The sequence below is a fragment of the Lissotriton vulgaris genome, chromosome 7, assembly GCF_964263255.1.
Source record: "Lissotriton vulgaris chromosome 7, aLisVul1.2, whole genome shotgun sequence".
In the NCBI taxonomy this organism is placed as follows: domain Eukaryota; kingdom Metazoa; phylum Chordata; class Amphibia; order Caudata; family Salamandridae; genus Lissotriton; species Lissotriton vulgaris.
This window is the reverse complement of record NC_141695.1, coordinates 1,191,126,564-1,191,151,264: the sequence shown is the minus strand read 5'-3', so window position 1 is coordinate 1,191,151,264 and position 24,701 is coordinate 1,191,126,564. Positions and strand designations below refer to the sequence as shown.

Genomic DNA, 24,701 nt, shown 5'->3' with positions numbered 1-24,701 from the left:
ATTCTTCCTGGACTCAGGAGAGGTTGAACTACGCCGTTTTCGCTGTTGCTTGCTTGAAGAAGGCGCTCAGAAGTCTCCATGGTCACCTCCATGATGGCTTCTTTCCTTCTCCAGCTGGGCATGAAGTTTAATTCGTTCCCTCTCGCACAGAGTCCGTCTGGAAAACCTCTGGCAATGGTAACACTGGTAAGGGTTGTGTGAATTTGGAAGACACACAATACACCCCAAGTGTGGGTCTGACACTGCCATATACTTGCCACAGGAAGGACATTTCCTGAATAAAGCAGGCATTCTAACTGGAAAAAAATCTGGGAAATACCAAAATTCAGTAGAATAAGCCTCTGGGAATCTGAAAATGTCGAGTTTTCTGAGCAAATATCAAATTAAAAACTTTCAGTCAAAAAACTGAAGAGCTCAAACTCCAGGATCCTCACAGAAGGAACTGGAAAAATAACTGACCTGTCACCTGTGGTGCATCATGGGAGCAGGGGGTCTCCTGCAGGTCTTAAAGGCATGGTACCCTAACCCTTGAATGCCTTAAAGGCAAGGTGTCCGTTTCTTCTTTGTTTCATTGCTCTGCTATGCAGCCTACAGGCAACTGCCTGCAATTACAAGCTTTCCTTAAGGCAATAAAGCATTGTTGTATGATAATTTATCACTGCTTACTCCTTTCCTTATGAGTTAGGAGGGTATTGTTTTTTACAATGCAAACCTATGTAATGTTGGCAGTTTTGTCATGTTGGAAACATTCTAGGCTGCATGTATATGTTTTCACATATGTGTATATATATATTTTCTATATGCTCCGGGATCCCGCACATGGGCGGGAATTATTCAAAGATTATGACTATTGTTGAGTATAACCTGGATGAGAACCTTTCTGGACACCTGACAGAGGTCCAGGCCAACAGCAAACCAGAGGCAGAACACCGCCCCAAGCCGCAGCCATCCAAGAAACTCACCAGCGGCATACAGCCCACTAAGAAGAGCAAGGAACCTGGAAGGGGAAGTCTACCCTTCCCAGTATACGACAGGCTATCCAATAGCTACAAATACCCTACTTAGGGTAGGACGCGGCCCTCGAAGTACGGGAACCACACTTAGGGGAGAAATCCCGTCTCAGAGGACAAATTAGAAACCCTGCTGCAAAAACCACAGAAGGTTTAGTGATCAGCCAAAAAGAAATCTCTTGCCAAAGGGGGCTGAACCCCAACTAAAGAGGTAGGCCAACCCAGGACCCGGAGTGCACAGTATCTCTCACAGAAAGTGTAAAGTTCACCCCACACCAGATTCCAGGAGCAGTGGAATAACACCTTCCACTAAGACCCGGAGTATCAACATACCACCTACTGAGTAGGACAAAGCCGCATAAGAAGACGCTGGATGGCTTAGTCTGCAAGAGTATCAAACCAGCAGGACCCCGTCAAAAGGGAGGTCGACCAGACGCTCACTAATTTTCAGGAAAAACAGGATCGCGTAGACAAGCATGGTGATGGAGAGCCACAGAAGTGGCCATAGCACGGCCAATCGCATCAGCAACATCCAAATCTGTACAAGGAGTAAACGCGGTCAACTCTTTACCATTCAACACATGGGCCCGCAGATCAACACGGGCACCCTCATGAGAGACACGAGAAAGAAGGGACTCCACCGAACCCCACAGCCTAAGTAGCCCTGGTCAACACACAAAGTGTTAAACGCTCTCAAGGCAGTACTGGAAGAAGCGAAGACATTGCGTCGCCATGAATCTAACTACCGGACCTCCTGAGATGGAGGGAAAAACACCACAGGCAAACACAGAAAGGTAGTATGCAGTAGAGCGCCTTGAGTAGAAGGGTGGAGAGAAAGACAGACCGGGTCATGCAGTGCAGGCCGATGGCGGTGCAGTAGCGCCTGAGGCAGTGGATCGCCCGTGGCAGGGCACCTCCAAGCCCCCATAAGAGAATCATGAGTGACGCCTCAAAAGGAAGGAACAACTCTTGTCCACCAAAACCCCGGTGGAGAATCTCCAAGAGGTGGTCCGTAAGAAATAGAGTGACAGGTTCACCCATCCTTAGAATACCAGCAGCCGTGGAATTAGCCCAAACAAAGGCAACACTGGCCTCATTAAGGCACCATGGAGGTGAAAGCAATTCCTCCCTGGGTGACTATCACAGACTGAACCGCCCTTCCCCAATTCTAGGGGGAAGCGGCCAGCCCTGGCATAGTGGAGGATCCACTGAGGAATGAGGGGCCGAAAGGGCCTCAGAAGGAGAAAATACCGGTGGAGAAGCCAGCAGCAAGCCCAGGAAAGAAGGGTTAGAGGATCGTGGCTGCGGGGACATCGAAGAGCCCCCCCTAGGAGATGCCGGCAAAAAGGCAACTACACGGTCCCCTGTCTGCGGGGAGGAACACATCGACAGATGACAGACCTCCGGAGACGAAGGGCCAACAGGGGACGAATCCAGACCCCGGCACGGCTCTGTGGAGGTCGTCAGCAACACCTGATCGGAGTCAGGCGGCGCCGGAGGAGCACTTGAGGCACCAGCATGGCCCCAGACGGAGCAGCCGCCCACACGAGGACGACTCTGAAAAGCACCCCAAGACCGCGCCTCTACCTATGACTCCAGAGCCAAGGAGGGAGGTCCTGGCGCCGATCCGGCGCCAGCTCGGCCTCTGATGAGGCAGCTGCCTGCTCAGAGGGTCGAGGGGAACCCGGGGACAAGCCTAGGGCCCCGGCGATCATCTGTGACACCACAGGGACCCCCGTAGTGATTTGCGGCGAGACAGGGACGCTAGGTGCAGAAGAGGGGAGCCCTGAAGGACCACACCCCTACGGCGCCACTCTCCTACGACCTGGAGACGAAACCTTCGGGGCCAGAGCCGCAGCCAGGGAAGTCCCCGCACGAGGCAAGGGATCCGCGAACGTCTCACGAGGTGGAGAAAGGCCCAAGGAAGCTTGCAGAGCCACAGCGTAGGCTGTCATTTGGGCCCTAGTCACCTCAACGCCGGGAATTGGCAGATAGGGAGGCGGGGGCACATCCCGGGGGAGCAGGCGCCCACCGTGAAAGGAGGACAAGGCCTCGAGATAAACTGAAGGACCTTCCCAACGTGAGCCACGCCCTTGGGGCTGCGGCGAAAGACTGTCGCAGACAAAAACGGCGGTTCCTTGCTTTCAAGGTAGGGGACGGATGCGGAGAGGACACCGACCTGGATAAGCGTGCGGACAGCAACTTCACCCGGCGCTCCTGCCCCGACTTAGTCTTAAGGTGCTGGCCTGCGTTGCAGCTCTCCGAGTAGTGATGTCCACCCAGGCAACACACGAAAACTGGTAAGGGTCCGTCGCCGACATGAAACGTGCACAAGATGGACACGTCTTGAAGCCCGTAGGCATTCGCACACTGTTCCAAACGTGAAACAAGGGGAGACAGAGGGAGAGGAAGGGAGAAGGTACAGAGAGATAAAGAGAGGATGGAGACAGAGCGCCGACGAGAGGGAGAGTGCAAGAGAGGGATGAGAGAGAGAGGGACGAAGGAGACAGCGGGAGGGAGGGGGAAGAAGGCAGAGAAAAAAACCGAATGAGATGTAGAACGTAGAGCCAGCAAGAGGGTAGAAAGAGGGAGTGACAAGTGGAGAGAGAATAAAAAGTAGAGAAAGAGGGAGGAGAGGTCGGGAGAGGAGAAAGAGGGGCATGGCAATACAGAGTTAAAGGAGAAAGTTCATGTAGGACCATGGAGAGATAGAGACAGTATAGATAAAAGAAGAAACGGGCGTGGGGAGAAGCAAGAAAAAGGAAGGATAAGAGAAAAAACAGTCATAAAGAGATAGGGAAGAGACAGAAAGAGGGGCAGCAAAAGTAGCAGTGGAAGGGGGCCAGGGGGGAGCGGTGAAGAGACGGAGAGAGAGAGAAAGTGAGAGAGGAGGAGGCACAAAAGGGAGAGGTGGGGAGAGAGGTGGCTTAGCAGCGAGCACCAGACAGGAATGAGGAGTTGGAGGAAGGGAGATGGCCCGTGGACTTTATTTCCCTGTTAAAACTTTAGACAGACTCTCCCTGCGGACTGCTCGGGCTCCGGCCTCTACCTACCCTTGCACTATTTTAATCCTTCGCCTTTAAAACCGTCTCCTGCATTCTGACTCGGCGTTCAGGCTCTTGTCTCACCTCTTCTGTGCGCTGGACTGCATGAAGATGGCGCCACCTGCAGGGGGCAGCACCTCGGACCGGGACCTGCCTGCAGGGGGGCCCTACTGCCGCTGCTTGTGCCTGGCGGCTGTAGTGAAGTGGTGGTAAACCCCGCCATGCCTTAAATACAGCGTGAAGCATTTCCTAAGCGTGGAAGTTTAAAACAGGACACCGAGCCGCGTGCGCACATGCAAGCCTTTGTTTACAAGACAACGAAAGTGCCCGGGAACACCCTGTGCGAAAGCGATGCCACCGCTTCCTGCGTTACTAAAGAGGTGATCAGATCTCTGGCAAACCTCAAAGTCCCCAGGCCAAACTTAACGAGGCAGAGAAGGGTGGAGGGAGAGAAAAAACACAAGCGCAGCAGAGATGCAAACAGGGTCTCCAGAGAGGACTAAGGTGGGAGTGGAAGCGGGGAGGAAGGAAGGAAGAGAACAAGAAACCTGGTAGGAAATAAGGAGTGAGGAAGAAGGAAAAGATTGACGGTGAAAGTCTGGAGGGAAAGAAGTAGAGAGAAACAAAAGTAAAGTAGGGACGGGAGCAAGGTGGGAGGGAAGGGATAAGAAATAATAGGCTGTCCTGTTTTCAGTTTCTATTTTTGGTAAATTCTGGTGGGGTTTTTTCAGTGTTTTCAATATCTTAAAAAACAGTTATCAGTTGTTACACATTTTCAGGCCACTAAAAACAAAAGAAAAAGTGTTTTTCCGGTGTTTATGGAATGTTTTGCTTTTATCATTGCTTGTTTTCTGCACTGAAAGAACATGGTAAATAGACAGTGTACGTATAATGTAGATGAGGTCCAAAGAGATTTTTGCAAATTAATCTTATTGTAGTACACCATTCAATACTTCTTCAGTGAGTCTTTGGTCATGTGCGCTTGTGCTTTCCTTCCCATGTGAACCTCTGTGAAAAGGCCCTCTCAGCATTCATAGCCCCTTGGGCTGAGAACCGTCAGCTAAGGGACACAGTTGGGATGACTTTCTTTGATGCCACATAAAGCACAAAATGATAAATATTTACATTTTAGTTCCTGGGCATAAGAAAACAGTGCACCAGAATGGACTAAAAAGTCAATAGCATCCCTCATTAACTCAGATGATTGTAAAGATGCTTTCAGCATACCATCTAACAAGTGGCAAGGATCTCCTACAGGGAATCACTTCAGCTTGGGTATCAATTTTGACAGGTCATCACACACATTTTTTATATACGTAGCTGAATCACTACAAATACAAACAATACCACTCCAATCTTTGTTGAACTTGGAAATAACCTTTTTTGCAGAGCATAACAAGTGACACTGAATTCCATGTTTTCCAAAAGTCTGGTGTCACGTTTTCACCACTATCCCAGATGCTTGGTGATATATATATATATATTTGTCACTATACCTTGCATTTAACTTTTAAAGCCTGAGGAGTTGGCAATTCACCTACTATCAATACTGACCCACTAGAAACTATGGTCTGATGTATTAAGGGTTTTTACCCATTCTCTGTGGGTAAATGTGATGACACATTAGGAAAGATTTTTATGAAACTAGCCATTTTACCGATCAGTGAAAGAATCAAATGCAGCCAAAATATCAAATGTGAGTTTGATATGTCCTGATTCTCTACAGTTTATAAAATAATTAAACTAAACCTAAAACGTGAAACTAAACCTTGCATCTTTAGACCAAAGGCCATAAAACTGAAAAAAGTAAAAGGAAGAAGAAACAATATTCTAGTGGCATCCTTAAAGAACAAAACTCAAGCAGAATAATGTTAGCCAGTCTTTCTTACTGCTAGCTTGTATGACAAAGTTACACTTTATTGACCCCTTCAGTAAGAACAAAATGACTCTTTAACTTTATTTTTCCTTTCTTTGAATGGCATTTAGTTTGTGGTTGTGCAGGTGTTTTTTCAGTGTTTATATGTTTTCACCGGTGAGGGCTATTTTTATTTCAGTGGGGTTTATCAGTTATTATAGGTTTAAACCTAAAACCCCACAGCCTAGAAATAAAGTAGGAAGGAAGGAAGGAAAGAAAGAGTAGTGGAAAGGAGCAGCAGATGGAGAGGGTCTAAGAGCGAGGGGCTGTGCCTAGCACACTCACATGCAAGATACTCGAGACCTGGGACAAGCATGAGTTAGTTGCTAGTACTTCAGCCTGTCGTCCCTGCCCCGCCCGCTCAGCGCCGACCTTCAGAAGCCTTCAGGGGTGCTGCTACTCCCACAGCTTCTTACAAGGGAAAGTAATCCTGTTCTCAATGAGGGAGACTACCCCTCAATATTTCCGGCGTGAAGGTATCACCGCCGCCGACTTATTCACTGTGAAAACCAGAAGTTCGGGAGTGTCACGCCGGTCGTGGGGCGGGACTTCCACCTTCTGCAGGAAGCCAGCGCCCACGGAGTGGCTGGCCCAGAGGAGCAGTGGTGACACGGGGCTCCCATGCCTGAGGGAGAGCCCCGCTGTGGCGATAGAAGTAAGAAGCCCTGGGTCAGAAGTAGCGGCTGAGGCCGCAGATGCAAGTGCAGGGCTCCCATGAGTGAGGGAAGCCCCGCGTGTGCCAGGTAATGCTAAGCAGAGGAGATGAGACCAGGGGAGTCCTGAGGCTGACAGAGCCTGTAGCAGCGACAAAAGAGCCTGGTGAGTGGGGCTTAGTTGTACCGTTGGGGCTGGTGAGTGGGTTTGTGTTGTATTGATTGAGTACGCATGCACTGGCTGGGGGCGGCTGCTACATGTGTGCGCATTCAAAACTCTCGCCTCAAGCCTAATCAACATGGCACCAAGCAACAGCGTACACGTGCACATATCATACATTACATGCAAGCACGTCGTCACAAGAGCGTACACCCGTGCAAATCGCCAAAAGCACTGCTCGTGCCCATCTCCTGTCCCACTTCCAAGGCCAGCCCACAACAATAAGCCTCGCTGGCGACAGCGCTTCACGCTGCGTATGCCAGGCTCGACCTAAAAAGGGATAGAAGGCCTGAAAACAGGCCAGAGCTCAACCGGATTCACGTTTCAAGGGGAAAGAGAAAACGGACGTAGGCACGCCGGGGTGGGACTTATGTATCCTCGCCGACGTCGCGGAAACGAAGGACGTCAGGGCGGAGTCGCGTGGTGCCGTCCCCCCGGCACGTAGGGATGCTGTGGCAAAAAAGTTTTCCGGGTCCAGTCTCACGTCTGGGGATAATTCTACGTGAAGGAATCTGCGGCTAATAGTCTCTATCAGATAACACTATCAATGCACATGCGGGTACACTCACAGTCCATTCCAGCTATTTCACATACATGACAATTAACCCCTGGGACGGCAGAACCTGCAAAATTCTCACCTGGAATGTATTTGGGTTAATTATTCCTAGAAAGGAGAGGATGAAAAATGCAGAAAAACACAGACAGAAAATGGACATTGTGTTTCTTCAAGAGACACATATCCCACGTCATTCAGATCTAGAAATGAGTGACCCTGTGCTTCACATTCCCCCACTTGAACTACGCCAGTAGCAATCCTCAACAAGCGGGGCACACCCTTTAGACTGACCCATGCAGTGAGAGATGATGCAGTTAGATGTCATCATACAAGGTGTCCTCCACTCCAAGCACATCACCTTGGTGAATGTATACGGGCCAAATACGGATTACCGCTGCCTCCTCCGGGTAAACATCCAGGAGGTAGCACCTAAATCAATCATTTGGGGCATAGACTTTATATAAACCTTAATCCACTATTCAATAAATCACACCTGTCACTCAAGGACTGCTCTGCCCCCAGTAAAACTCAACAATATCATTAGTGACCATGTACTGGTGGACATATGGCAGCGCAGACACCAGACCATGGAGGAGGGAACCTTCTACTCAACAGTCCATGTCATGCTGTCGAGATTAGACTACTGGCTCATCAATTTCGACATCAGCCCCCGAGTAGGAGAGGTGGTGAACTGCATGCTATCAGACCACTTCCCTTTAGTGCTTGAAGCTGTACTACCTGTAGGAGAGTAGGGTCTGCAATCCTATGATCACCCAGATTTTTTGCTTTTGTTTCACTGGTTTACGACTTTCTCTGGCTGTGGGCCTGCCAATCAGACCCACAGCCTAGCTGTTCTCTCACTAAATTGACATGTGTACCTTAGGTGCATTATCCAATTGGTACTGGGCCACCTTATCAGACCCTGTAACTCAGGGCATAGGTGTACCCAGGGCCTACCAGGGGCTGAAGCATGTATTATGCCACCCCTGGCTGGCCATCTAAATCTGACACAACTGGCTGCACGACAGCTGGGGCAAGGTGGTGTAATCACCCTTTGCTTTAGCTATAGTATACCTATATCTGACCCTAAAAATGGACACACAGATTCCTATCAGTCACTCCTATGGCAGGCCTTGACAATCCTGAAGGCAGAGTGCTTGGAATTGTGTGAGATGGTGCTCTGGCATGAGCTGAGCGACGTTTGCAGCTTGCGGAACCATGTCCTAATAGCTGTTCCATGATAACGCATACCATATACTCTTAAGTGCATTATAATCCTCGCGGTTAAATGCTATCTTTGGTATCGCTTTATCAAAACATGTCGAGTAAGGTGTCATACGAATTGGAATACTAACCCCTCGCCAATTCTGGCGACGGGGTTAGCATTCCACCCTTTTAGAGGGACACGACATGTATGTAACGGTGAACCCCGGTTAAAGTTAACTCGAGCCTCAGCATCACAAAATGGATGCTGCCACCACAGACACAAGTCTGACCCCCTGCAGCTGGGAGTCCTTCCAGCGAGGGGAGCTTGGACAAAGGGTTTCCTGTCAGGGGCGGTGCTAGCACCATCCCAGACAGGGTTTTGTGTATCCTGGGTAGGCAGGGCTTTACAGGAAGGTGACTGCAAGTGGCACCCCGGTGCTCACTACGCATCTGCCGGCTAGAACCAGTTCCAGGGGCACACCAGCCCCTGAGCTGGGGAAAGTCGGGCATGGGAGAGGGGTGTAACCACCCCCCTTCCTGGTCCCACCCCTAGGGCAGGACCTAGTCGCGTACCCACCCCTTTCTTTAGGATAAAGGCAGGAGCGGGGACCCTTCCAAATTAGATCATCTTTGAATCAAGAAACTACTTTCTACGAAAGGAACTCTCGACTTCTTCTTAAGATTTCTCCCTTGTGGCTAAGGAGTAGTCACCCTGCATCCGCAGGCACCATCTAAGAACTCTGCGGTTTGCTGCACGTCCTTCCTCCGGAATCCGACCGACCAGCACGACGAGACCCCGCTTCCCTGGCACCTCGGACCTCCACCTACCTCTACAGCTAAGCTGAGAACCGTAGGTGCGACGAGACCGAGGGACCGGCCATCATCAGAACTGCACGACTTCTATCCAGCACGACCGCCGAGGGATCCTCTGGTGAGTGCTTTGGGGTCCGAGAAGCCCCGACCCCGAGCAGCTCCAGCACCGAAGTCCAGCCCCCCAGCATCCACGAGATCTGCGTGGGGCCCTTCTGCTTTTTGCTGTTCACCGCGTTGTCTGGCTACTAGCCCGCTGGCTTGTGGCCTTCCCGACGACGACCGACGACGACCACACTGCTGGTCTGGTTGCTCCAGACTGGCCCTTGCTCCCTTCCAAAAGAGGAGCACCCTGGACCCTCCTGGTCCACTCCAGACGCCATTTTAGGTCCACCGCGTGGGCTTGAATTTGCCAAGGCTTTGTTGCCCAATCCTGGGTCCAGCGACGCCGACAGCTTCATCCATCGTGGGACAGCTCGCTCCTCCATCCTTGTCGCCGACAACGCCTCCTGGTCCGTGAGCTCTGCAGAGCACAATGGGAGTCTCGGTAACAAAAATAACATAGCAGTAGGTACAAAAGAGAAAGAAAAAGGCCTAGTCCTCATTCCCTTTTGTAGCATATTGGCTATTGCAAGATATGCTATGACACAAAATTTGTTTTTTATGGCTAACTGCTTGCTACTCTGATACAAAAGCATGGGAATCTATGAAAGTTCCAATACTGGGGCAAGAAAACAAGTTAATTACCTGTAACTTTAGTTCCCCAGTATTGGTAACTTTCATAGATTCCCATGCGCCCACCCACCTCCCCGGGTAAAGCTCAGCCTTCAGCAGATATGGTGACTGTTACACAACGGTTACTACGAAAATCTGAGGCTCTGAGGTTCCTTCAGGAGGGTTCTATGGGGTGAGGCTCTTCTTATTGGCTGATGCCTGATTTGGTCTCTTTTACACAAAGAGGCAGATATTCTCCAGAAGGGAATGATGCCTAGGCCTTTTTCTTTCTCTTTTGTACCTACTGCTATGTTATTTTTGTTACTGAGACTCTTATTCCGACGACGGGAATGATACAAAAGCATGGGAATCTATGAAAGTTACAATACTGGGGCAAGCACAGTTCTGGTGTCAACCTCCCAAGCATCGGGCTCATCTTGCAGTAGAGAAGGATGTTGCTCATCAAATTCCCTTAACTACAGTATTATGAGGAAAACGATATGCAGACAGCAAAGAGATCCAACCATACAGTGGCCTATACAAGTATGGAGTGGGAGGGGCTAAGGAAAAAGGTCAGCCTAAAAATACTAAACACTTCACTCACCCTCCGTCTGCACAACCACCATTTCCTAAAACATCTCAACAGGTGGCACAATCCCAACTTACAGATTGTTCGAATGTAGAGTCGGTATCAACAAGATACCTTTTTGACCATTGAGCACCTTCTGCGACACTTTACCGTTGCTCATTTCAACACTCATTTACTTTAGACAAAAAGCGAGGAGCAAAAAACTGAGCCTAGCTTCCCAAGTGAACCCGAATGACTCAAAACATCCAGAACTTGCTGCTGCACCGCAAACACCGGAAAAAGAAACTGATAGAATAGGACTGGGGCAGAGGACGAGTACAGTCAATTAAACAGTGGCTATTAGAGATAACATATTGCAAAGAACAACTTTAACTCTACTAAAAACTCCTCTGGAAAGCCTCTCATCCCAGAGACCTATGAACCCCCCCCCCCCCCCCTTCCACTGCTATCTGGTGCAGAAGGTCAGCACAGATGAGTAATGACGAAATGTGGGTGATCTATGAAACTATGAACCTGATGTCAGGATTTTTGGGGGTGAGAGGATCTCGCACTGCAATAAAAGGTAATTTGCACTCATGATGTGACTTGATATGGTAAAATCCTCGCTGTCCATTTATTTTAGTTCATTCTTTTTGTTGTGTAAATGCATTTAAACTAAAGAAAACTAATAAAAGGAATATGCTACTTACCAGTATGCATCTGTTCTTGGCATGTAGGGCTGCTGACATTCATATCTGTGCATAGATCGCCGTCTAGAGTTGGGTCCGGATGATTGCACATTGTTGTCCTGGAAGAGTCTTCGCAGTATCAGAAGATAGGTGGCTCCTCCCCTGGACTACAGTTCGCATGGGCATCCTCTCCATCCTCAGATTGTTTTTCGCCATTGTGGCAGAGATGGAGTATGATACGGTGAGTGATGACCATGCCTGAGATTAATTCTGAGTGCTACAGCTGCGACAGGCACCGGGGAGGAGGGCGGGCGATATGAATGTCAGCAGCCCTACATGCCAAGAACAGATGCATACTGGTAATTAGCATATTCCGTTCGAGGCATGTGGGCTGCTGAATTCATATCTGTGCATAAAATAACGAATATGCTACTTACCAGTATGCATCTGTTCTTGTCATGTAGGGCTGCTGACATATCTGTGCATAGATCGCCGCCTAGTGTTGGGTCCGGATGATTGCACATTGTTGTCCTGGAAGAGTCTTCGAAGTATCACGAAATAGGTGGCTCCTCCCCTGGACTACAGTGCGCATGGGCATCGACTCCATCCTCAGATTGTTTTTAGCCATTGCGGCCAAGATGGAGTGAAACTCAGTGAATGATGACCATGCTAGAAGTATATGTGAATTCTGCAGCTGCTACAGGCGCCGGGGAAGAGGGCGGGCGATATGAATGTCAGCAGCCCTACATGCCAAGAACAGATGCATACTGGTAAGTAGCATATTCGGTTCGAGGCATGTGGGCTGCTGAATTCATATCTGTGCATAGAATACATAGCAGTCCCTCCATTAACGGCGGCCGCCCGTGCCAGCTGCAGCAGTTTGGACAAGTGTTTTGAGAACAGCCTGCCCTACAGCTGCCTGCTGTTTGGAGTACACATCAACACAATAATGCTTTGTAAATGTGTGTGTGGTAGACCATGTGGCTGCTCTACATATGTCTTCCAAAGGAATGTTTCCAAGGAATGCCATAGAGGCCCCCAACTTCCTGGTGGAGTGGGCCCTTGGTGGAATGGTGAGAGTACGTTTTGCTTTCAGATAGCAGATCTGGATACATTTAACGATCCACCTAGCAATACTAGCCTTGGAAATAGGGTTACCTTTGTGGTGTGGTGCAAAGGCGACAAAGAGTTGCTTAGTCTTCCGAAAATCCTTGGTCCTATCTATGTAATACATCAGGGCCCTTTTGACGTCAAGGGTGTGGAGCATTCTCTCCGCCAATGACTCAGGATTTTGGAAGAAAACAGGCAATTCAATAGTTTGGTTGATATGGAATTGAGACACAACCTTGGGAAGAAATTTAGGGTTAGTGCGAAGCACCACCCTGTTAGAATGAATTTGAATAAATGGCTCTTGGATAGTTAGGGCTTGTAGTTCACCAACTCTACGTAGCGATGTAATCGCTATGAGGAAAGCCACTTTCCACGTCAAGACCTGAATCTCGCAGGAATGCAGTGGTTCAAAGGGAGGACCCATCAGCCGGGTGAGGACCACATTGAGGTTCCACTCCGGAGCTGGTGGAGTCCGCGGAGGAATGACTCGTTTGAGCCCTTCCAGAAAAGCCTTAATGGCAGGCACCCTTAAGAGGGAGAGGTGCTGCCTATTCTGGAGATAAGCGGCCATCGCAGATAGATGTATGCGAATGGAAGCATAGGCCAGATTACATTTGTACAGATGGAAAAGGTAACAGATGATATTCTGAATAGACGCATCTAGCGGGTTGATGTTGTGGTCTGCACAATAAATGACAAACCGCTTCCATTTTGCCGCATAGCATGCTCTGGTGGTGGGCTTCCTTGCCTCCCAAATGATGTCCATACAGTCAGAAGGCAAGTGTAGGTAGCCAAACTCTAAGACCTCAGGAGCCAGATCACCAGGTTGAGCTGTTGCGGATCTGGATGCTGAATGTCGCCATGGCTCTGCGTCAGAAGGCTGGGTGTGAGACGTAGCCTCTGATGCGGTACCACGGACAGCTCTAGAAACGTGGTGTACCATGGTTGGCGAGCCCACGTTGAAGCAACCAGGATGAGAGTCATCGAGTGCTGCCTGAGCTTGCGTGCCCCCAGTGGTATCAGAGGTGCTGGGGGAAAAGCGTACGCAAATTTGCCTGACCAGTTCATCCATATCGCATTGCCCTGCGACTGTGGGTGTGGGAACCTGGCGGCGAAGCTTTGGCATTTTGCGTTCTCCCTTGTGGCGAACAGGTCTATCTCTGGATGACCCCACCTTCGGAAGTACGGTTGGAGTACTGATGGATGTATCTCCCACTCGTGCATTTGGTGGCTGTGCCTGCTGAGCAGGTCCGCCATCTGATTGTCCTTGCCCGGGAGGTGTTCTGCCATGAGGAAGATGTTCCTCTGAATGGCCCACTTCCACATGCTCTGAGCCAGATGAGACAGCTACGGAGAGTGTGTTCCTCCCTGCTTCTGAATGTAGTACATGGCCGTCATGTTGTCCGTCCGGATCAACACGACCTTGTTGCACAGATGTACTTTAAAGGCTTTCAGTGCCATGAAGATCGCCATCAGTTCCAGAACATTGATGTGCATCTTCCTCTGCTGTTGCGTCCATAGACCCTGCACAGTGTTATGGAGTACACGAGCAACTGCGGTTCGGCCTTGCTCATCGCTCGAGTCGTCATCGACGGCTCCGATGGCTTGTGCGTCGTCTCCTACCTCGACAACGTCTTCATCATGGACGTAGTCTTTTTCTTCGTCCTCATCGTAGTTAGCGTTCTGCTCCGACACAGGATGTGACTGTTGTTCAGGATCCTCCTCATAGACGCCCTCGTCGTCTTCAGCCTCGAAGATGTTCTCCGGGTCGGGCGCAGTTTTCTGCGCCGACTGTCTCGCGGCACGTCGAAGCCGAAGTGTTTTCTTAGACCGGAACCGAGAACAGGCCATGCAGCTGGCCTCGTCGAGGTCCGGGGATAGGCATTTATTGCACACCGGGTGCACATCGATGTGAGGGTATTTAGAGTTGCCAACAGGGTATTTAGAGTTGCAAACGGGGCATCGTTCCATTGTCGATCGCTGACGGGGCCTTTGGTGTCGAAAAAAGGCACGCGGCCTTAGACGTCCAGCTCGAAGAACCGGAACAAGTACGTGCCACCGAACGAAAAGACAATACCGACGCCCCAAGGCCTTTTGGCCTTGTGAAAAAGTGTTTTATATTGATTCCAAACTTGAGTTAAGAAAGTACATCCGAACCCAATGCGGAAAAAAACAATCTGAGGATGGAGAGGATGCCCATGCACACTGTAGTCCAGGGGAGGAGCCACCTATCTTGTGATACTTCGAAGACTCTTCCAGGACAACAATGTGCAACCATCCGGACCCAACACTAGGCGACGATCTATGCACAGATGATTTCAGCAGCACACATGCCTTGAACACAATGTTAACTAGAGGTCACTCCCTGGGGATTGTGAGCTTCACATCGACATGATCGCGATTCCTACACAATCTGCCCTAGTAATCAAACACAGTTACTGCCAGAATACAACAATCCATTTCCACAAACAAATCCTACATCCAGCAGCACATCGGAGAAAAAAAAGCTAAAAAACATTGCTAAAGTAATTAAAGGGGCAATACAAAACCACAAAATGTAACCAATATCTTGTCAAACCAATAAAATGAATAAGCAAATCAAGCAGTTTCCTTACCAGCAACTAGACAACTTCCAAGCTTAGCTTTTAGCAGCATCTAATCACTGGCATAACTTTAGACAAATATGTTACAACTTTCCAGTAGCAAGTCATTAAATGAATCAGATAGTGTGTTTGCATTTATTACACACAATATTCTATGAGCTCTGCAGCAGTGAAAAGCATAAGCATAAACCTCCAAATCCACTCTATAAGCACATCACCTAATTTGCAGAAACTTCAGATACGAAGACTGACCTCGACAGTTTGAGACTGTTCTAGTTCTCCCTCCTCTGACTCTTCTTCCTCCTCCTCCTCTTCCTCATCCTCGTCCTGTTCATCATCTTCATCCTCCACTTCCTCATCATCGCTGCAAGAGCTGGCCAAAATTTGCTGCGGGAGGGATTGCAACAACTCCTCCAAAGGAAGTTCACTCTCCAGCTTCAGTTGCTCGATTTCTCGCTGCTGTGTCTCCAAATCATTACCTTCTTGCTGCTCTTCAACCTCAATAGTCTCCTCATCATCCTCTTCTTCCTGAGGCTGAAAATCCCCATCTAAAAGAGAAGATCACACATTTTAAAGTGACGAATCGATGACATGTGCATGTCACTTAGGCCATGGATACGCTAGAACATCTCCAACATACCCCCAACAAAATGATCACTATGCATTAAGGACTGAGAAAACTCAGGAAAATCAGTTTAAAAGCAAATGTGGTTTTACAAGAATCCGCTCTCTTCCCTGTAACATTCGTTAACTTGCCTGCACAAGAAGAAAGGCCCAGAAGTATTTTGTCATAGACAATTAAGTGATGGTAATCTTTTAAGGCTCATGATGCAAAAGTCACTTCAAACATGAATGCCCAATGAGAAAGTTCAAACTCCCAGACTACTATATACCATTCTAATGCTCCCAACATGCGTGGTTTAAGTGCTGCATATGCGAACAGAGGATGTCCGACAGTGTTGTCAAGATGAGATCATAATTAGCACCTGGACAGGATTAGGTCATCTGGTCTTAAGTGAGGACTGGCAGCCCAGATTGGAGTAGCAATAGTTCAGGATATATTTTTCAGTTAATGAGAGGTGAGAGGCAGGATCATATGAAGAGGACAGCAGATACTTTTGCAAAGGGGCAGGTGAAAGATCATGAAAAAACTGAAAAAACAGGACTATGGTCAAAGACAACAGCAGCTGAGGTTCAGCTCGGGCTAGCAGAAGAAACCCAGGCAGGTGGAAAAGCCAAAATTGCAGCCACTGGGGGACAATTACAAGGCACTAAAAATTAATAAGTGAGGAAAAAATAAAACTTTAAGCATTTAAGTGGCACAGTAAACATTCTATAAAAAAAAAAATCAGGAGAACACTAAATATCAGAGTAAGGGTGTTTCTACCAGCACACAGGGAAAACGATGCAACAAAATCATAAAAATAATCTATTTAGTTTTACAGGGTAGCTGAAGCTTTCTGAACAATGTGATCAGGCCAGGGCATTGAAAGAAAAGGAAGCTTAGGAGAGTTTTTTCAAGAAGATTCCAAATTCTATATGCAAGGCTCCCTTTGTAAAGTTAAAAATGCAAAATATAATTCCAGAGTGTGCAAAAAAAACTAGCACATCTTAGCTGATCACCAGTATTTGTTCTGGTCTTGCTGCAGTATTAAGCTACAATTTTACAATTGGGTTTTGCGGCTTGGCAGTCTTGGGTCAGAGAGAGGGAACCTGGTAGCCTACTGGCCAACAACCGCATCCTGCCTTGAGGGCACTTTCTGAGCATAAAAGAGGAACCCAGACATGTTTAGAGGAAGGACCAAAGATGCACTGCCCTGCTGCACAGAGGGACCAGCAAAGAGAAGCTGCACAGACTAGGATTGCGCCTGCGCGCCTGGGTGCTAGTGAAGAGAAGGGCTGTTCCTGCCATGGAATGCTCAAGGAGAATCCGTCTCCAAAGCCCAGTCAAGCCAAAAGAACTCAGAGGGACAGCTGACTGGCCTCCTGTTTGCAGCACACCAACAGAAATCTGAAGAAGCCTGCTAGGGAAAATTATTAGCCCAAAATTTCAATTCGCAACCACTGCTGCTGTGCAGCACCTTGAACCGAGAGCCAACGCACAGAGTTGCACCACAGTTCGTTGAGCCCGGGAGTGCTGTCAGAGATGTGCTGGGAACCTCAAAAGGAGCATTAACATCCCAAAAAAGATTGGCTTTTGACCGTGGCAATGTCCGACTGGTAGTCCAGAGCTAACTGGACTTCAGCCAGACTGGAGAGGACTTCGTGGGACGAAGACACTACAACTAGGACCCCTCACTATCTTTGTGGACCGAGTAATCCCTGCAGGAAAACCCCCATTGACGGGTCGCATCCATAGCATCCTTAAGAGCAACATCAGCAACTTTTATTGATTGCATCAGGACCACTCAATAGGAATGTAATGCGGATAAAGTGCCTGGAACTGCTTAAGGACTGCTTCTCCAGACTGCATTTGAATAAGAATTTAGACACAAGAACAAAAAATATCCACCAAGAGTTCCAGATATATAGGTTTTACAACCAATAATAAATCTAAGCAATGTCACTCAACCCCGAGCAAGCCTTGGCAAAGTCAATGAATTTGACACTTAGAAACATTTTCAAACAACACTTAGGTAAGAGTTAACACAGTCAGTTAAAGGTACTCTATAGAGATCTATATCTCTGCAACCATTGGTGGATCTTCTTCACCTAAACAATAAAGTGCTGTAGGAAGCTGGCTCTGTATATACTATACCAAAGTAAGGGTTTAGTGTGCACATAGTCCAATGAAACCCCAACAATAGGTAAAACTAGATAATACCTTACTCTCCATATGTGGTATTGTGGGCAAGCAGTAAGGCATTATCTGAGGGTAGTGTTGAGCATTTATTGTACACACAGGCAAAAAATGATGTCACACTCAGACTGAACTCAGACCAATTAGTTTTGTATAAAATTCTTATTTAGTGTATTTTATTTCCAGAAACAAGCCAAGCCTTGTACAGGTATGTGTAATAGTACTTTGCAATAATTATGCAGTTAAATAAAGTTTGAATGTAATTGAATTCGCTACAGGTAAGTTATTTGTTTATAAAACAGTTTGAATTACTTTTCGAGTTACTTTTTCTACTCTGTGTGCTATGCCTAGATATCACACTGGGACATTTTCTAGATAAAGGGTAAGTAAATCAGTTTTTGTACATATGCACTTTAAGGTTTCATACAAACCAACTCCATACTTAAGAACAATTTTCCCAAGACAGCACTCAATGCAATCCTATCGGAGCAAACAATGTTATCGAATTAACAGTAAGTACTTCGTTTTGGAAGTTGATTTTATGGGCTTAGAACCAGGGTTCCCACAGGGGCAAGGATGCACTCTCAACGCACCCTCAGCAGTACTAGGGCAGACTGGAGAAGAGTGCTGAGGTCCAATGTTATCCAAAGAGGGGTAGGGGGCCTCCGGTTGATGGCTGCTCACGAGCAGGCCACAAGATTGTGGAGCAAAGCTTCGGGACTTAGGCTCAGGGCAAAGTGGGATCCAATGTAGCACACAAAGAGCACCGACAATGTGTGAGAAAGTGCCATCTTTCTTGCATGGTATGCCCCCACTTTTTGCTGAATTGCTGATGTACTTTGACTGAGTGTGCCCTGGGCTCCTGCCATTCAGGTGCCCAGGGCCTGTGTTCCTTCCCTAAAACTATGTTAAAATCTAAACCCAAATGGCATCTCTGGCCACATGTCAGTCCCTGGTAAGTGGTACCTAAGGTACCCAGGGCACTGTGACCAGATAAGACCCCTAAGGGCTGCAGCACTAATTGTGCCACCCTTAAGGGCCCTGTACCCTGACACTCACACACTGCTTTTGCAGGCTGAGTGCCTTGGTGCTTATTTAAAAAGAGAGTCGACATGGCACACATTGCTGTGTGCCATGCCCACAAACACATTGCCCTGGCATACATCAGCCACCCCTCTAGCTGGGTGCATTATGCAAGTGGTGTGGGCACAGGTGCATGAGCCCTGTGACCCTACAGTACCATGGGCCATTCCTGGGCACTAAGTGCAGTGATGCCATTAATAGTATATGGTGCTGGGAGATTGTCATTACAAACTCAACAGCATCATAATGTCTACACTGAATACTGAGAAGTTTGATATCAAAACTCTCAGCACATTAAACCCGCACTGATGCCAGTGTGGGATTTAATGCCAAATGCACCACAAAGGGCATCCTAGAGATGCGCCCTGAAACCTAACCAACTCCCAGTGTCCTGACTGCATGGCTACCGAGGCTGCCACCACCAGACATGTTTCTGGACGCCTGGGTCGAGAGCCTGTCGCTCTCGGGGCCGGAAAAAATGCACATCCTGGGACGAGGTACCAAGCCTCCTCCCCCAGGATGGGCAGGGGAAGCTTCAAAGGCATGCCGCCTTCGTGAGCTTCTCCAAGCCACTTGCTGTACCCAGCAACTGGTCCCCACCGGTTCTGACCCCCACTTTGGTGGGAAGACAGGCGGGAAACATTAAGTGAGGAAAGGGGGGAGAGGCGAGGTGAAGCACAACTCTTGGCTCCTGCCATCTTGAGGATGGGGAGCCGTCCCTAATCAGAGCTAGGCCCCTGCCCCCCTCCACTGGAGAGTGGCAGGATAGGGGGTGTACTCACCCCAGGGAAGGGACCCATTGGTCCCAGACCTTCCCATACCTGTAACGCTCCTAAATGTAGTATTTAGGGGCAACCTGAACCTTCCTTCCTCAGATCCCGATTCCGAAACAAGAAGAATAAGAAGACAGAAAACCTGCCGTGCAGCTGCTAACAAGAGGACGACACCAACTGACTTGGCCCCAGCCCTACTGACCTGTTGATCCTTGAAACTGCTTCTGCTAAATCCCAACGTCTCCTGCAGACCGCAACCTCGAAAATCCCAGAAGACCTGCCTGCCTTGCTCTTCTAAAGACTGGGACTCCCATGAGCAGTAGTTCTGCTCAAACAGCAACAATCCCTGGTGCCAGCCAGGAACCGCGCATCCAGCACACTCTGCACCCGCCGAGCCCGGCCCATGCCTGAGTGGACATAGACCACAAGGACCCCACCCCAACTGGCGAATGTGACCCGAAATCTAGCCCCAAAGGACCCTCCTTGACGATCCTGATGACGCCTGCAGCCTCACAACAAGGGACCCCTCCAACCGCGACCAGCTAAGGAAAAGATTTCCCGACGCCAAAAGACACCTCTGCACCCTGCGCCCCACGACCCCCTGTGCCCAACTCCTGAGTGTCTACCTGACCTACAGCTTCCCAACTTAGCTCTCTAAGTGGTGGTCGCACCTGAAGAATCTCTGTCCCCAGACATTGCAGCATTTGCTCGTCTTGCAGCTTTCCCATTGAAATCCATTGGGCGCCCGACGGCCCAAAAGCACCCTGCACCCAGCCGCCCAAGTACCACTGGAAGTGCAGCAACTGTTCTATTCTACTTCCCCACTTGCCCTGTGTAAGTGGCCAGGAGCTCAGCTCCCACAGCCGCATGGCCAGCCTGCTAGCAGCCACCAACCGAAGGCCCCCTCTCCCCAAAGTAGGCTAGCATTGGGCCTACTCTCTATGCACCCGGCTGCCTCTGTGCTGCTGCCCCTGTGCTGCTGAGGATGTAACAACTGTATATACCGGAACCTGGGAGACCCCTGAGTAAATAATCAACAACTAATATAGACTTTCACATAGCTAGTAACCAACTGGTGCAGCAGCTTACACAACAACTGACAAAGTGATACAGCGCGAAATCATGCCAAACCTGTGGATTCGGTTACCGCAAGACTTGGTGCAGCTAATGAGCCGCTTGGCGCCACTTTTCGCCTGAGGGAACGGGTCGCCCGCTGTCTGTTTGCTGGACCGGGAGATGCGATGCCGACCGCCATTTTATGTCCACAGACTCCAATCCACTTCAAGACGGTCCACAACCCTCCCTACTGATCCTGATACACCCCATGAAGCCAGCAAGGTGAGCGCATTGCAATCCAAGGATTACCTTAGATTCTACCTTAGATTCTCGGACTTTTGCGCGACGAGAGGGGTGTCCCGTTTGCGATCTTGAGGTGCCTGACCCCAAAATGGCATGGCGACTGAAGCGCTGCCTTACTTGTTCCGATTTTGCCCTCTGCGCTCCATTGCAGCGAGTTTACCACTCTCTGAGCCCATTCTTAACTGGACTCTCATATGCGGTCTGCTATAACGCTGCCTGCAGCCTGCCTGAGCGAACACGACCAGCCCAGGCCGCCTGACCTTAAGATGGCGGAATTGGGACATTGTAATGCACACCACTATGCTTGGCCATGCTCTGTGACTGTTACACAGGGCCAACAGTGATCAACCAGGGGAGGCACGGTCTGCTTCGTGGGCGGAGACCCCTCCCCACGGATACCGGCAGAGGAGCGACGAAACGTGGCGGGGGTGGACCGACCCCTGATGGGGGCTGAATCGGAGAAGCGACCCAAACTCGGCTGAGCAGGAGACGGTAGTGGCGGAGCAGCATGGCGCACCACCGCACTGGAGACGCCTGTCTCCAAAATGGCCGCCCTCCTGGAATAATCCCAGCAAACTTGTTGCTCAGAGACTGTCTAATAGCACGAGCGCATTGCTGACAGAGAGATGACCTCCGTGTTGGGCTAGAGGGATGTCAATATCAGGAAACCAGCAACTGTTGTAAAGCCCCAGCTCGCACTACTGAGAAGGGGCCGCCTGACTCCAAAATGGCCACCAATAAAGACACAAACTTAGAAACAAAGAACTCGCTTACGCCAGCTTTTTCACCCATCGGAGATGAACAGAGTCTCACTGCCTGCATTCTCCAACAAGACAATACAGCCACCAGGCAGGAGATACGTGCCCCTGTCTGTTCAAACCTTATGCACCTTATGCAACCTTCCCCCCTCTCCGCTCCTACCCTTTCCAGCTTCTATCCCCTGCCCTCAAATGCCCTTGCCCTTTGTCCCCACCCTGTTTTTCTGTGGACCTTAGACAGACTTCCTTTCGTCTATATGGTTGTCTCTTCCCTTATCCTCACTCCCTCTCCTCCCTTACCCCCCACTACTTTCTCTCGCCTTTCACTCCTCCCCTAATTGTATTGCTGATTGTTTGATTTATTGGTCACTTGTTTATTCTAGTATATTGTTGAAACACATTGTTGCACTTCCTGTCATCTCGTCTCCTACCGCATCCTCACTCTATTTATGTCTCTCCCTCCCTCCTCTCTCAATGTTTTGAAACTAAACTATTTTGTCTGATGCCCGATGGAGCTACTTGGTTTAGCTATAGGGGAGATGGGCCTTGGATTCCCTCCTTGGTCGTCACCTACCCAGTCGGTCTTTAGGCAGACTTCTTTTCGTCTCTCCTTGTCTCTTCCCCAGCCCCTATCCGCTCTCCCTTGAATCTCTCCCCTTGCCTGCTACTCTGCCTACCCCCTGTCCTTTGTGCCCTTTGACTAAGCACTCCTTCTCCCCTTGTTGGGGAAAGATCCAATATTCATACTCTGGAGTCTCAGCGAACCCGCTGAGTGAGTCCACTGCGCCAAGGGAGCCACTCACACTTGAGGTATGGTATGGCACCCCTTGCCAAAGCACTCCCTCCCCCCTTTTTAGGTCTCGCTGGTACTGCATCCGAAGGATGCGTCCAGCTGGAGACTTATAGCTGCCCGTCTCGGGGGGATGAGGGACAAGAGGGTGCCACGCGCTTCTCTTGTGCTGGAATTGACTGTGTGCACGCGCACCCACATTCACGCATGCGCACATACACAGCCACACGCATACACAGGCACACACACACACACACACCCCTCCGTCGCCGCCGCACCTACACACACACTAGCGCACCTACACGCACACACAGAGACCCCCACACACACACACACACACACACACCAGCGCACCTACACACACGCACGCACACATACAAATACCCCCCTCCCCCCGCCGCCATCGCACACATACACACACACATGCGCACCCCCCTCCCCCCTAGAACTAAGCCCCACTTACCTCCATTCGGGACTTCTGTAGCCGGGGCACTCCCTCGGGCATGGGAGCCCCGCTCTCAGGAACTCCGTGGGGCGTGCGCGGGACTTCCGAAGACGGAAGTCCCGCCCAGAGGAACTGGCTCAAACGCTCATGCGCAGTGACCAGACAATAGCAAAATCATTTTCACTGTCACCATCATGCCCCATCGTCAGGATACCGCCCACAGATTGGGTTCGAAGGACAACCAGAACTTGCTGTCTGCCTGGCAGTCTTGGAACAACAGAGTCTCCTATTGTCAGACTGGATGCCTTCACTCGTCATTGTTGATTAGTTTATTCATTACCTTTTGGTAATTTTCTCGTACTCCAGATCTGGCATTCAGCAGGAGTGGTGTGATATTGAGTCTCTTTCCACCCAAAGCACTGTTGACTTGGAGTTTTTCGGGTGGGACTGTGAGGTGTCTGGCGATTATTCTTTTTAGAACGGTGTATCGTTCATTCTGCATGCTAAGAATTGGCTTTTGCGATGCAGACCACCTTGACTAAGGTTTGCATAGACCAATTCCCTGCAGCCACCTCAGTGTGATTATGTGGTGTTTGATGCATTGCGACGGAAGTCGTCTGCTAATACCCGACTCTGGAATAGAAGTCCATCGGTGAGGAATTTGTGGAGTGGCCACACATGACTATTGTTTTATTTTTATTTTGGGGATCGTTTCCTCTGCTGCAGTTTTGTTCATTACCTCCAGTTATGGGTATACGGAGTAATCCTCAATTAGAACAAACACATGTTTGCTGTCAGGCAAACTCCTAAAGTCAGCACTGGTTTTGATCCAGGGGCCTTCAGGTATTGCCTCAGTGATGACGAACGTTGGAGATTCTGATTGGCTGGTGGCCTGGCACATCCTGTTCCACTTTGTCATATAGATGAGGAAACCTGTTTTTGATTTGTATGAGGCTCTGAGTCTTAACTGTACCCTGATGACCATTGTTGGCAAGGTGTACCACTCGCATTTTCATCTCGTTGTGGTTCACCAGTCAAATTCCATGGAGGAGGCATTCATCTGGTGATTCTGCAAGCTCATAAATGTTCATGAAGGAGGGACCTCTGAATTTGTTGTACTTCCCCAGTCCTCTGGAATAAGTTGTTACTAAGGGAGGCCCACCGCCCGCCTCTCACTGCATGGACGGCCACCTTTAAGCAGTCCTCGAATTCTGTGATCGGTTGAATTTCTTCTAAAGATATTGGCAGAGGCATCAAGCTTTACACTTAGGTACTCCTCAGTGTCCGGAGCTCAGTCTTCTTCCTCAGGGCACACCCCTCACCCCCTCACCCTCACACCCCTCTCACCCTCACACCCCCTCACCCTCACACCCCCTCACCCTCACACTCCCTCACCCTCACACTCCCTCACCCTCACACTCCCTCACCCTCACACCCCCTCACCCTCACACCCCCTCACCCTCACACCCCCTCACCCTCACACCCCCTCACCCTAACACCCCCTCACCCTAACACCCCTCACACCCTCACCCCCCTCACACACCCTCACCCCCCTCACCCTCACACCCCCTCACCCTCACACCCCCTCACCCTCA

At 49.5% G+C, this 24,701-nt stretch overlaps 1 protein-coding gene across 1 annotated transcript in view; it reads right to left on the bottom strand.

Annotated features, from left to right (window-relative positions):
* SRCAP (Snf2 related CREBBP activator protein) overlaps nt 1-24,701 on the bottom strand; it is a 1,720,489-nt gene that overhangs the window by 1,333,893 nt on the left and 361,895 nt on the right. Inside the window, exon 8 of the mRNA XM_086931673.1 lies at nt 15,351-15,646. Coding sequence (XP_086787799.1) covers nt 15,351-15,646 — 296 coding nt within the window. The remainder of the gene's footprint in view (nt 1-15,350; nt 15,647-24,701) is intronic.